General features: G+C 45.0%; 7 protein-coding genes across 7 annotated transcripts; 3 read left to right on the top strand and 4 right to left on the bottom strand.

Moving 5' to 3' along the window:
- Window positions 1–740: 740 nt before the first annotated feature.
- Window positions 741–1,165, top strand: VTP01DRAFT_3085 (uncharacterized protein; the record flags this gene model as incomplete). The annotated part of the gene is made up of 2 exons (XM_069381617.1): window positions 741–1,011; window positions 1,089–1,165. The coding sequence occupies 2 exons, from the start codon at window positions 741–743 to the stop codon at window positions 1,163–1,165; spliced, it is 348 nt and encodes a 115-aa protein (XP_069236732.1).
- Window positions 1,166–1,462: 297 nt separating this feature from the next.
- On the bottom strand, window positions 1,463–4,885 carry VTP01DRAFT_3084 (uncharacterized protein; the record flags this gene model as incomplete). Its single annotated transcript, XM_069381616.1, has 9 exons — window positions 1,463–2,184; window positions 2,257–2,929; window positions 2,995–3,240; window positions 3,314–3,649; window positions 3,709–3,910; window positions 3,970–4,050; window positions 4,113–4,283; window positions 4,342–4,735; window positions 4,804–4,885. 9 exons carry the CDS (start codon window positions 4,883–4,885, stop codon window positions 1,463–1,465), a joined length of 2,907 nt encoding a protein of 968 aa, XP_069236731.1.
- A 210-nt stretch (window positions 4,886–5,095) lies between these two features.
- VTP01DRAFT_3083 (uncharacterized protein) lies at window positions 5,096–6,817 on the bottom strand (the record flags this gene model as incomplete). Its single annotated transcript, XM_069381615.1, has 8 exons — window positions 5,096–5,480; window positions 5,533–5,724; window positions 5,783–5,852; window positions 5,907–6,060; window positions 6,134–6,315; window positions 6,379–6,568; window positions 6,632–6,670; window positions 6,734–6,817. The coding sequence occupies 8 exons, from the start codon at window positions 6,815–6,817 to the stop codon at window positions 5,096–5,098; spliced, it is 1,296 nt and encodes a 431-aa protein (XP_069236730.1).
- Window positions 6,818–8,454: 1,637 nt separating this feature from the next.
- Window positions 8,455–9,689, top strand: VTP01DRAFT_3082 (uncharacterized protein; the record flags this gene model as incomplete). The annotated part of the gene is made up of 4 exons (XM_069381614.1): window positions 8,455–8,614; window positions 8,685–8,765; window positions 8,829–8,932; window positions 8,994–9,689. The coding sequence occupies 4 exons, from the start codon at window positions 8,455–8,457 to the stop codon at window positions 9,687–9,689; spliced, it is 1,041 nt and encodes a 346-aa protein (XP_069236729.1).
- Window positions 9,690–9,902: 213 nt separating this feature from the next.
- Window positions 9,903–10,862, bottom strand: VTP01DRAFT_3081 (uncharacterized protein; the record flags this gene model as incomplete). The annotated part of the gene is made up of 1 exon (XM_069381613.1): window positions 9,903–10,862. The coding sequence occupies one exon, from the start codon at window positions 10,860–10,862 to the stop codon at window positions 9,903–9,905; it is 960 nt and encodes a 319-aa protein (XP_069236728.1).
- Window positions 10,863–11,090: 228 nt separating this feature from the next.
- On the bottom strand, window positions 11,091–12,197 carry VTP01DRAFT_3080 (uncharacterized protein; the record flags this gene model as incomplete). Its single annotated transcript, XM_069381612.1, has 1 exon — window positions 11,091–12,197. One exon carries the CDS (start codon window positions 12,195–12,197, stop codon window positions 11,091–11,093), a length of 1,107 nt encoding a protein of 368 aa, XP_069236727.1.
- A 531-nt stretch (window positions 12,198–12,728) lies between these two features.
- On the top strand, window positions 12,729–13,275 carry VTP01DRAFT_3079 (uncharacterized protein; the record flags this gene model as incomplete). Its single annotated transcript, XM_069381610.1, has 3 exons — window positions 12,729–12,796; window positions 12,863–13,043; window positions 13,111–13,275. 3 exons carry the CDS (start codon window positions 12,729–12,731, stop codon window positions 13,273–13,275), a joined length of 414 nt encoding a protein of 137 aa, XP_069236726.1.
- Between the last annotated feature and the right edge of the window lie 75 nt (window positions 13,276–13,350).

Below are 13,350 nucleotides of genomic sequence, written 5' to 3'. Positions count from 1 at the left end.
CTTACGTACACCTGAAGACGCGTTATTTGCAGACTCCACTGTATAGGTATGTAACAGGAATTAATTAGACATCGTTGTCACTGCATAGTTACGGGGGCATGACTACATACTGTAAAAGGATTAATACTTTGTTAAGCAAAGTGACAGAGAGAAAAGGAAAAAAGAGAAGAGAGAGAGAGAAAGAAGAGCAAGAGAATGAGGGGAAAGGGAGAAGAACGGAGAACGGACAGGAAGGGCTGCCATTTTTCAAGATGAACGAGAGAATGCGGAGTGCCCCTTTTCTTTGTTTTTTCCTACACTTAAGCTGCCTTTTGTCTCCTAGAGTTTGTTAGAACTGCCATCCCTTCTCGTACATAGAATTGCTTCAGAGATACAAAGGATTTCTTTTTCGACGTCAGCAGTTCTCAAGACAGCATTGTATATATTGTGACATTTGCTGCTGAAATAATGTTTGTCGAATGTAAAATAACAAACATGAAAAGTGCTCGATATACATACGTCAATGCAACGCATTTCTGGCTGGGGGGGTTTGGAGTTAGTAGTAACTGGGTGTTACCTAGCTCCAAATTCTTTAGAGAAAAAAGTAACTGCTCGTGTCACCTATCGCCCAGATCGCGACACAGCTGGTGTGATTGTGGCACCACACACGTCCAACGTTTTCAGGCAAAACTCCGATCCAGCATGTTTCATTTTTTTGCAGCAGCTTTCTTTCTCTCTTTATCCTCCTCCTTCTTCAAACCATGATCCCTCAAGAAACCGATAGGCGCCCGTCGCTGTATGATAACATACCAGTACTCGATCTATGGTACCAGACCCCAATTGCTTCGCCTGCAGCCTCCAGTCCATTGCCGGATCGAAAAACCACATGCAGCAGCAGCAGGCCGGTATCAGAGGAGGGCCGTCGCAGTGTCTCGTTTTCCACTGATCCACCGTCTGTCCACTACATTCCGGATCAAGTCTTTGACGACGAACTTGATACCGATTCAGATCGAACACATAACCATCGTCGTGGTAATTGTTTGATTGATTGCTTTTGTCGCCATAATCGGATCAAAAACCGACTCACGCATTCTGAATTTCCAATTTAGTCAGTACACGGATGAGAAGCTTGGCACGGCGTCTGCTTCGACGGCCGAACAAGATTGGTGTCGGTGGTGCCATGTAAAATATCCCCCTGGACGCCACGTTACACTTTGCCTACTGCTATTACACCATTACCTTTTACACATTACTACCGCTTAATTTTATTCAACGCTAATTTTATGTCACCATCATGGTTGCCTGGCAACAAGCAAATATCTCACGAAACTACTACATGTACTACGCTATATTTTCGACAAACTAATGCCATCAATCCCATTGGAGGAACACGCACATATACACTGCTACCTTATTAACTGTAATACTTGTTTACTCTAAAGTAAAGCTCGACCTATAAACCCTTTTGTATATTTATTACACTTTATGTACTTGAAAAATAATTGTTAACATCTAATCTGGTCAAGAGATCTTGGACAAAAGCTCCGTGGCCATACTTTGCCTCGCTCCGTTCGTGAATGTCGCCGAATATGCCTGAGCTGCCGGTATCATGCAACGAGTTCATCACATTGCCAAGTCTGCCAACGCCTTTGTCATGCAGCTTGCTCAAAATTTGCGCAAACTGCTGTTCATGCTTCGCAAACTTTTTAAATGCCTGCACGCAGTCTGCATGCGGCCGCCCGGTTTCCAGGGCAACAACAAAGGCGAGCACGTCTTCCAGCACACGGTTCAAAGTCATCTTTATCGGCCGCTGGTTCTGCTTGAGGAAACATTGGAACAGCATCCGATCAAAAATATGCTCGAGGTACTCGCTGAACGTGACCAAATCCATCGACTTGAAAAAGGAATCGTTGGAATAATCGTTCATGCGTTTCACAAACGTGTTCCACGTCGCCTCAATGGCTGTTCCGAACACATAGTTGCTTAACGCTGCTACAAACTGGCCAACCCGGAAACGTGCTGTGCTTAGATCACGCGGACACCGTGATGATCCATAGATGCTCTTAGCTGCCGCGTTGATACGAATGATTTGCAGCAGGAACGAAAATAGACGGTTGAGCTTTTCCAAAACAGGTCTTGTGATAACGAGATCCAAGGGGTGAGGTGCTCGGTAAACCAGATATAAGAAGTCAAGAGCACCAATGTCTGTTGTCGCACAAATGCGTGTGTGTAAATAAATGGCCTGGTAAGGAGAGAGAATAAAGCGCAACAGCTTACCTAGCACGTTGCCCGAAGAATTGTCTTGCTTGTTGGAATCACGCACACCAAATGTAATTAGGTCATCAATATCCATATCTCCGTCCCACGCAGCACAAAGCCTGGACCGAGTTTCTCCTGGCAGCAGACTCATACTTTCCAGCACCGTCACTCGCAATGCCATGGTCAGATCAGAAGCTTTTGGCGGCCAGCAGTGTTCTTTCAGACTGATCCCTGCGACGACCGATCGGCCGTCGTTGTTGTCGTCGGTTGATAAAAGAGCCTTCGTCAAACCTGAGCGAAACACTTCGTCGCCCAGTAGGAAGAAATTGTAAAGTATGCTAAAGTGGTCTTTGATATGGAAATGGTTGAAGAATAAATGCATGACGGATTCGTTGACAAGAGGGCACCAGATTTGCAGCGGCCGTTGGATGCTGTGGTATTTGATGATATTAATGATGGGTATATAGTGATCAGAAGCAGCAGCACCGGTGCTGCTTCCTGTCAATATGCTCTGATGATGGTGATTCAAAAGTTCTTGCAAGGTATAGATTAATTCGCCCGCCAGATCGATGGTGTCCAGTGGTTGAAGACGTGGTGGCTGCATTTCTTCGAGACTTTGTTGTTCTTCTCCTACTATTTCCATCATATCCGCGTCCGACGCATCTCCAGGGCGAGCATCAAGAGACAGTCCCTGTGAGGATCATCAATAAGCTTTAATCTTCTGATCAAACTCCACTGATAGTGCGGATATTATACCTCTTGTTCATTGCTTCCGATGTTGTATTGTCGGACCATTTCGACAAATGATTGCAACCTGGACATGTAATCGCTAGCTTCCTTTTCAGTCGCTGACCATCCTAGACCGAGTTCGAACTGATTTGCTTTGCACAAAGGATGTTCCGGCCGATATCGTTTTAAGAGTTGCAGGGCGTTCCCTGTGCGAAATATCGATTCTGCCAAGTGGTTATCCACGAACCATTCAGGTATCATTTGTCTGCGAAGCTACCGGAGAGAGTAACGACGATGCATAAGCGCTAAACGACCTTGTTAATCTTCTTCACAGCACCCAGCTTACCTTGAATCGCCCAGGTATGCTACTAGACGGTCGCACAAAAAATTCAGCATACGGATCTACAAGAGACGTATTGCTGCTATCCACACCATTTCCGCATCTAGTGGCGTCTATATGCAATCCTAGCCAGGAACTAAGCATGCTCATATACGGTGTACTAGAATGGAATAAGAGCGCCAGGCACAGGTCGTTGTAGAATGTATCCGTCATTCCCGAAACAGTCATGTCATGTTGCTGTACTTGGTCACACAACATTGCCAGTAGGTTACTTCCATGCGGTATATAAAACCCGTAGACTTGGATGCTGCTTATCACATCCGAAGAAAGGTTGCTCTTATCCTTGGAAATTCTCAACCATTAACGTATACTGATTAAAATATAGATTACGTTTAACTTACTTTATCAGATAGATCATCCAGATATATGAGGCTAGCTATTTTCGTGAGAACTGCATCCAAGCGTGAAACATGTTGGTGTATACGCATTAACGTCATCTCTTGTTGCTGCTGCCGAATGAATTCCTCGTAAAGCATATGCTGAATATATGCCACCCATTCTACCAGACAACACGCAAAAGCGACGCCAACTGACCCAAACAATCTGAAAGCAAGGATGTAACGTTAGCGTCTTTGTAGAAAATATGTGTGCGTAACTTTTACCCAGGATTGGATTTGCAAACACGCGTCATTCTGTCAAGCCGTATTAGACGCGTGCCAAACATGAGTAATGAATCCACAGCACTTTTGGCGAAGAAATGTCAGCGCAAAGTATAACGGTGCCACATATCTAGAGGAATAGTAACCTTTCCACTGCCGTGTTGCTAACTCCGGAAATACGCATCCCAGTCCATCTTGGCTGCAACCTTCTGGATTTTTCGTCCCATTTAAAGCACATTGACGGTATCCCCAATATTGCATGAACGATACTGTGAAAGAACAGTTCCTTTTCGACCAACCATCCATCTTGCAAATGACTAGATGTTTCCAACTTTAGATAAACGTTGTCACAATTGATTGTTGGCGGTGTGGTACCTTTCCAGAATGGTATCATAGTAAGAAGCAGGTAATTCGGTCAGGAACGGCGTTTGCTGCAGACTAGAGGCGTCCCATGAATATATTGCTTTCTTGATTCCTTCATTTTCTTCTGATTTTCGTGCTTCTGCTGCTTGCTCCCATATACTTTTCTGTGATTCCGTTTGTTTTGGTAGCGGTGGACTCTGCAGAGGCGAGAGAGGTCGCACAGACGGCGGCGGTGGTGGTGTCACTGCTGCTGAAGGTGTTGCTGGCTGAAACTCTGACACTGAACCGTCGCTGTCTTCAAGTTGGATCACTCGATCGATCACGCTGACGTGCGTCTCTGGAAGTAATTGCTGAAGTGTAGGCGGCGGCGGTGTCGTTGGCTGATCGACAAGTATACTCGACCAATCTGTTTTGGTATTGAATCTTTTGTTAGAGATCTAAAACAGTAGATATACGCGCAACGACTTTGCCAACCTTGGCTCTGGTCGATCTCTGCCAGACGCCGGAACTGGCCAACATCAAAGGCATGTCCATCAAGTGGTCTCAATTGCAGCATTATGCGACGAACATTCGTGCCAAGTCAGGGACTTGAATAAAAGAGGAAAAAGGGCGATAAAAATGGATCAGCGCGAAAGAAAAGTATATAAGTTTAATGTGAGTGAGAGAGTGTGTGTATGTGCTGTCAATTACTGGAGAAGAGTATTAAAAACTATTCAATCTTGTACAGGTATCAATCATTGCTCGTTATCATTGTTGTCGTGTTTGATTATCGGTTTTGGTGGTATAACGAGGACTCGGATATACTGCGTAGATCATCATCGCCCATACCGCCGCCTGCTAACTGCGAATGGACGGAGATGCCGTAAAATATGGAGCTCCTCCGCTTCGACAGTCGGTGATGACCTCCTACTACTACTTCGCCATCATTATGGAAGAGGGGCGTCGTCTCATTGGGTGGGTGCTCATGTGGTATGCTGGAGGAACAAGTGTCGGGCATAGCAATCGAGCTATGGTCTACAGACCGCAAATTGCTCGAGTATGCAGCTGCTGAATCTGGAGTATCCATGACTGTTGTGCCGTGGTCATTGCTATCTCGATTCAAGGTGATCAAAAAGATACCAAAGAACTCGACAAAGCAACCGAGTACGAATCTATTGCATTAAATGTCAGATGGAATGATGGCACTTTTATCCTCGCGCATACCTCATAAGACGCAAATCATCAAAATCTCTGTAGATTACAGCACTTCCAGTGATAGCCGATAGTGTGAAGAGTACAAATTGCGTTGGGATGACAGCAGTTGAGTCGAATCGTTGCATTGCCTTGCTTAGATATTTGATTTGCATGATGGCCGTGAAGACGAGGACGATGATTAAAATGTATGATATGGGATAACTACAAGCCATCATTCAGCCATTGAAATATCATTGAAAATATACCATGTGAAGCATACGTGAATAATTTGTATAGCGTGAGATTGAGCATAGATGAGAGACTTTTGGTGGCAATGACGGTGTAAGCACCTATAGAGATAAAATTAGTACGCACAAGGCAAACATGTTCCGTGTCGGCAATACCATAAAGGGCAACGAGTCCAAGGTCGATGAGAATATTCTTTGGGCCGCATCGAGACGACAAGGCAGTCAGAAATAGAATAAGACTGATTGTGACAATGTAAAAGATAACGGCCCTCATTTGCATTAACGCCAAAGTGACCAGCTCTGGTGATAGCTTTGTTTGTATACACATGTATGTATCAATGTATGCAATATGTCAAGCTGCCAAACGTTGATGATATTCTTACCGACGGTTCTTGGTTCTTGGCGGAAGAAACGACTATGACCGCTCCGAGAATAGCCAGCAAGACACCTACAAAATCCTGTTTCCTAAATGTCTCGTCTAGCAGCATCGGTGCGAGGATCGTGTTGGAGACTAGCGTCATGGTTCCCAATGGGGCAATGATCGATGCTGGAGCGTAGCCGTATCCTGTGCATCAAATTGCGTCAGTAGTCCGGCGACATCTGCACAGTAACGCCTTGTTCTTCTTACCCATAAAATTTCCAATTTCTCCCAAAGCCATCAGAAAGATACCGAGCCACCAGAGCTTGGAGCGAAGATAAAGAGTATCGTCCTTAAATTTATTATTGAGTTTATCCACCGGTTTCCCTACTTGGGTGCTGTCGCTGGAAGTAGAGCAACTGCTTGTAACGGAGCTGCTTCGTCTCGTTATTCGATTATGCTTGAATGGAACAGTCCAGATAAATATATGATGGGAAAGATACAGTGTGATTCTTCGACTTACTGCCAATTTTTGAATATTCAATGCAAACGAAATAAGTATCTAGGATACGACGGTCGTGAACAAACTGTGCTGCTATTTTTTCTTCCCCTGTTCAAGCTTTACATTGCCGCAAATCGAGAGCACAACGCCGATGAGCGAATTTGTCTCGCCATCGGTGGGACGTTCGCTTATGAAGGGGCCGGCCATCACGGCAGGACGCAACACGCACTGGCTTAAAGAGTGGAACGTGGTATGCAAAAGAAACGAGAAATAAAAAAGTGGTTCGTTGAGACTCAGCGTGCAGTGATGATATGGCAACCCTCACTCAACTTTCGCAGCGGTAGCAATTACTTATCATTGGATAACAGGCCGTGGAAACATGTGGGAGGTCACCAGGTCCGGATAGTCTTCTCTCTCGCAATTGCTGAACCACAGGTTTCTTTGAGTTGACACCTTTGCCTCACGTTTGCCTGCCTTGGATACCCATATGCAGGCGGAGATGACAGTTCCAGGAACGTCTGAAATGATGCACTTTTTGCTGCTTATGTTTGTGACACGAACGAAACTATTTGCAGACAGATACAAAAAACTCTGCACCGGAATGGAACAAAGGGGATAGATCCCACACTGTACTTAATCGTGTATCTTGGACCTTCTTATGATGCAGCAGTCTTGTACGTATGCACAGTAGACGTACATATATTAAAGATGCCACATTTTGGGTTGCCCGCATTATTGACAAACTTGCGCTGATGTTCGACATCCCCGGCCGCGCTTTGTTGCTTAAAGATTGGAGATAAAGGTACAGTTCTTATCCTCCAGTATACAGTAAACTGCTACACAGAATACTGTGAATAAATATATATACCAGGGAACTAAAGCTCTGTAACTAAAAAATGCTCATTTGAACTACTTTTCTTTGTGATCTTCGGCACCCTTGATTGCAAACGTAAGATAACTATCCTTACTGCTTATTCAAACCGAATGGCTGATGTAGAGTAGCTCTTTACAATAAGCTTCTAGATATCATCACTTCCTGGGGAGTTGGCAAGCCTTATTATTGTTGTGTTCTTGGAGCATGCCATGCTGTCGGAAATAAGGAGCAACATTCTTTCAGAGAAGATGTAGCACAACGCACGACCTCGGCAACAGGGAACGAAAATGCAAGGTTTCTTCCAGATTAATTTTTGCTTATCACTTCAGCCTTCTGCAAAAGACAGAATGCAGAAATCTTCATCGAGATATTTAAATGCGTAGCTGATCGTATAAATGTACACAATGGATGGTTTGCATAGGTTACACAAGCAAATAGATGGAAAGTTGTGAATCCTCTTCAAGTTCGAGAGCAAACACAGGGTTGATATTGAAGCTAGATGAGGATACTCCGGGGTAGCGTATATGTAATATGCAATGTACCTTGTTGACACAGCAATAATGACATGCTAGCTTAATCGTCTCTCGCTTTTACACCTACTGCAATTAATACTGTACAGGTCTTATGCAACGTACATACATGTCCACTTGTTCTTGATATCGCTGCTAGAGGCTTGTGAAGAAACGGGAAAGCGAACCTACTCGGATACAATGTTTTACGTACAACGGTTCCTGGTCGTCGCTTCGGGAGTTGATGCTGACATCCGAGAAAAGCAGCACGACCTAAATTTAGCAACATTCAAAAGAGCGTACACCGTTATTTTTTTCGCCTTCTCTCCTACTCTTCGTCCGCGCTACATTTACACTCTGTACAGCATTTCATTATTGCATACCATTCCCTGCCTACGCATCACAGCGACAAGATTGCAGAGCACCTAGCATTTTGATCCAAGCTTCTCGTCACAACCTCTATGGTGGAAATCAATTTTGAATTCGATGCTTTCAACTTTGATGGCATCTGCCGCACGGTGCAGCTAACGCTGTGTCCTCTTATTGGAAAAGAGCAGGGAATAGTGCCTGTTTGCTACTCTAGAAATGTCGAACTGGCAGATAATCTGATTTTCCAGCCAGGTACCGAGATCTCTTTTTCCTTTCTATTCTCGGACGGTCCGTCCTTGCTAACACGCATGTCTTGTTGTAGCCACACTGATTATAGACGTGGTTGCGATCATCATGGTAGGATTTATGATCTACCACATTAGATCTAAATACACTGCTGTTGGTATGTCATCCACACTGGATTTCATTGTCGAGTTTCATGTACACTGATCCCCGCGTGTTTTAGGTCGAAAGGAAATTGTAATGTTCTTTTACCTGTACGAAATTACGTTAATTCTCGAAATGTTGCTTATTACCGGTATTATTCCCATCTCTTCACCTGCATACGCTGTAAGTACCTGATAAAAGATGCGACGAAGTCGTTCCTCGATAGCTTATTTTTTTAATACAGTGGTTCACTGCAGTGCAGCTGGGTGTAATCTCAGCCCAGTGGTGGTGCTTGATGCTTAACGGTTTCGTTGGATTCCAGTTTGCAGAAGACGGCACGCCGCTGTCACTCTGGTCAATTCGCCTCAGCTCTTTTGTAATCTTCTTGCTAGTCGGCTTCATTTCGATCGGCACTTTCCTCAGCATTGGATCGCTCTCTCCCAGCAACCCTACAGCGCTTTGGACATTCTACATCATTATCAACGGTGTTTTCTTTGCTGTCTATGTGATTTCCCAAGTCGTCTTGGTGCTCAAATCTCTCGACGATTACTGGCCCCTTGGCGATATTTTGTTCGGCACCGTTTTTTTCCTTATCGGACAGATCCTCATGTACATCTTCTCCGTTGCTATTTGCGACAGCGTCAACCATTACATTGACGGCGCGTTCTTCAACACGATTTGTTCACTGCTTGCTGTCATGATGGTCTATAAGTACTGGGATTCCATCACAAAGGAAGATCTCGAGTTCTCGGTCGGTGGCAAACAGAACGTTTGGGAAACGAAAGAGTTGATGGCCGAAGACGAGCTTTCCCACCGCAACAGCATGACTCCTTTGCAGCAACACTCTATTCCGTACGGTCACCAACAGTTCCAGCTCTCTCCACCCACGTCTGTAGTCCAGCAGCAGTATGGTCAGCAGTATCACCATCAGCTGGATTAATCTTTGTCTCTACATATCTTTCTCTTCTTCTTTTTGTCTTACATATCCCTGTAATATCATCTCTTCATCTCGATATATATATATACATTGTTACTCTTTCTTATTTGAAAGTTGTTTTTGCTATATTAATTTTTGCAAAATGCACCAAATTCATGATTGGATATATATATTTACAGATGATGTGACAGGGGAAAGAGGATCACGATGGAATGTTTAGAGGTTTCTGCAGCGTAGGAATTTAGCAATATATATATGATCGTAATCAGTCTCCTTGCAGCTGCCAGCCGCTAGCTCCCACAGCGATGGTTCTTGCGGGGAGCGATAAAGTGAAGTGGGTGGTATCTGTGGGTATATCGTAACTGGAAGATTGATTGTGGATTCAGGAAACAAGAGTTCTTGCAATGCCTGTGCAGCCAGCCGCCTCGAGTCGTCGATGCTCACAACGTTGCAAACGTTCGGATCTGCTTTTGGTTTCCGTTCCTTTCGCTTGCTGATTTGTAACGCAAGCCGAGTTTCGTCGTCCAGTTCCTCTTTTGCAGCTGGTTGCAGTCGCTTTTTTACAAAAATAGGCGCTTTAAAATCGTCGTCATCATTATCCTGATTTTGACAGTAATAGTACTCCAGCGCTTCTCGTCTTTTGCTGCTACTGGAAAGTGATCCAGATTTCTGCTGCGAAGTAGGAGGAGGATGATGATGTTTCGGCCTGTTCGGCTTGGGGTCGTGTCCCCATTCAATCCACTGAAGTTTGTTGAAAAGCTGCGGAACAGTCATGCCACGCCGTCGCATGCAGCTCTTGAGATGCGCAATTTTCTGCGGAACGGCGCGGCGAAACGGGTCAAATTCGTGACAGCAAGGGCATATCTCAAGATCGCGCAGAAATGCAGGATGCGCTTCAAGTTCGAGCTGATCCAAACACTTGTTGAAATGCAACTCTTGTCTAATGCCGGACAGGTGCTGTATATCTTTTCCGCAAAAAAGGCAGTAGCAAAACTCCATGTCTTGTTGCATTTCAGTTGTATCCTCGACATTGCTCTCCAAACATGTTTCCACATGCTGCTGTCTTGAAAAGCTAGATTTTAGGTGTGTAAGGTCTTTGCTGCAGATCGGGCAGCTGTATTGTCCAAGTGACGATACTGAGCGCGGTAAATCAGTCAATGTGCTGTCATTGTTCATGTGAAAAGGTAGGAGAGAAGGCAAATCGATTTGTCGGTCTTTAGCTTTAAAGATTCAGGCACCACCGTCAATGCAGTTTAACCTACACTTTGTCACCACAGACAAATTGAGTAAGCATCGACTATTGTTTATTTCAATCGTAGCAATGCTCGTTGCTAAATTTACATCGTTCGTAAAATTGCTACATAAAGGTATTCTACAGGAAAGGAAAAGCAGCCAAGGATCTGATTAAGCTTTCTGGTCATAGAAAGGATAATCGGTGTATCCAACTTCAGTGTTCGTATAGAACGTGTTGCGATCATATTTGTTCAATGGCCAGCTATTCTTGAGACGAAGCGGAAGATCAGGATTGGCGATAAAAGAACGACCGAAAGCGATCAAGTTCCCGGTCTCATCAGCGACCTTGGTGGCAAGCTCAGGATGGGTTGTGTATCCACCGGAGCTGACAAAGACGCCCTTCCAAATGACCCGGAAATAATCTAAGGAATCTTTTTCGTTCTTTGTCTTGCGAGCAAAGTCGTCGCGAGGTTCGATGAAATGCAGGTAAGCCAAGTTGGGATAACGAGCTTGCAGTTCTCTGACAATGTAACCCCAGGTCTCATACGGTGTTTCGTCCTCCATATCGTGAATTTCGCACCAGGGCGAGAGACGGATGCCGATGCGCTCCTCAGCACCGACAGCTGCAACAATGGCGTCAAGGACTTGCAGGCACAGTCGGGAGCGGTTTTCAATACTGCCGCCATACTCATCGGTGCGTTTGTTGCTGGAGGTATTGATAAACTGATCGAGCAAGTGGCCGTTCGCGCCGTGCAGCTCCACACCGTCAAAACCAGCCTCGATAGCATTCCTGGCAGCCTGCGCATAGTCCTCAATAATCAGTTTGATTTCTTCAATTTCGAGAGGACGGGGCACTTCGTAGTCATCGCCGAAGATGTTTTTACCCTGGATAGCGATAGCAGAGGCAGAGACCGGCTTTGCACCGTTGGGGATCAACTTTGATGAGCTTACACGGCCAGAGTGACAAAGTTGGGCAAAGATGTAGCCTCCTTTTGCGTGAACAGTGTCTGTCACCTTCTTCCAGCCTTGGATCTGCTCTGTCGAGTACAAGCCAGGGAAGCCTGGGAGAGGGCCAGATTGAGCGCTAACAGCATTGGCTTCTGAAATAAGGAAGCCGCCGGGCAATGTGCGTTGATTGTAGTACTCGCGCACTAGGTCGGTAGGTGCATGGTTCTCGTTGTGACGAAGACGAGTCAGTGGAGCGAGCACAACACGGTGCTGCAGTTGCATCGTGCCGACTTTGACAGGCTTGAAAAGAGCCGAGTCAGAAACAGTCATTCTCGTTGTCGAGTGTTCTATCTTGTAAGCCTGTACGTGTATCTCCTATATATACAAAACACGGTTCGGTATAGAATATGCGGTGATGATTAATCCGAGCTATTTTCGATGTCTTTATCTGGCTTGTAACGACACTTATCATTTAATATAGAGCAATATGGTAAAAGATTGTTCAAACATTGCGCGATTGCTTAATAAGAGCTTACACATCAAGCGAGCAAAGGCTTAAGGTATATATAGGATCTCGTAGCCATTATTACTAATATCGTCACGCGCGCAGGACCCCCTCGAAGGAGGTGATACTATAATCAGCCATTACATTACTGTGACCTTATTTTACATATTCTCCTCGACAGAGATTCGAAATAAAAGATGAAGGATACCGGTCTGTTCAGTTGAAACTCACAAGCGCGTGGCAACAAATGTGCCTAGTCGCTCTCTGTTGCAGCTTGGAATCTCTGATTTTCAGACAAATCGGCCTGTTGTTGCGGGCTTTGTGTTCGTTCGTCCTCTTGCACTGCCTATCTAGCCATGCTCAAGCCTAAAGTGATTTCCCAAGTATTACGGCAGACTTTACACAATGGTCTAAAAGCGTCGCTGTAAATATCATTCAACTGAGCCGTACTGGTGGTTGTTTTCTCACCGAGATGAAATGCCCGGAACAGGCTAATCACAAACGAAGGATCTCTGCTCGCCTACGCGTCAGACACCAACCGCTCAGTTAAAACGTTTGCAGCTATCGCAGCCAACATTTGGAGCTCATACAAACAGCACTGCGCTGCCTCGGACTCATATCTACGAAGCGATCCGGTCAACGGTATTCGATATATGTTGTTGGAGTGCGAAGTTGGTTGAGCAAAAACATATATCTGCGTATTCAGCATTTAATTGAGAACGTTGTGTGTTTACATAGGAAGGTACTGTATTTGTTACAAGCGTCAGCACCGTGTTGCTCTGTCTGGTAGGAGACGAAACAGTAGAGCTAGGAATTCTGAAGGCAAAAGCGCAAGCTGTAGTGCGACATCTGGAAGAGCCGCTAAGTCGAGTCGCTGCGTACCAATCTGAATATTCCGTATAACCGCAATCCAAGCCATCTCCCAACCGATCGCTATATCTTTCAACAATTTACGTACATATCCAATATACCTTTCAA

This window comes from Rhizomucor pusillus (genome assembly GCF_041956525.1).
Source record: "Rhizomucor pusillus strain CBS 183.67 unplaced genomic scaffold VTP01scaffold_15, whole genome shotgun sequence".
In the NCBI taxonomy this organism is placed as follows: domain Eukaryota; kingdom Fungi; phylum Mucoromycota; class Mucoromycetes; order Mucorales; family Lichtheimiaceae; genus Rhizomucor; species Rhizomucor pusillus.
Note: the sequence above shows the minus strand (reverse complement) of the source record. Positions and strands in the feature narration are given on the sequence as shown.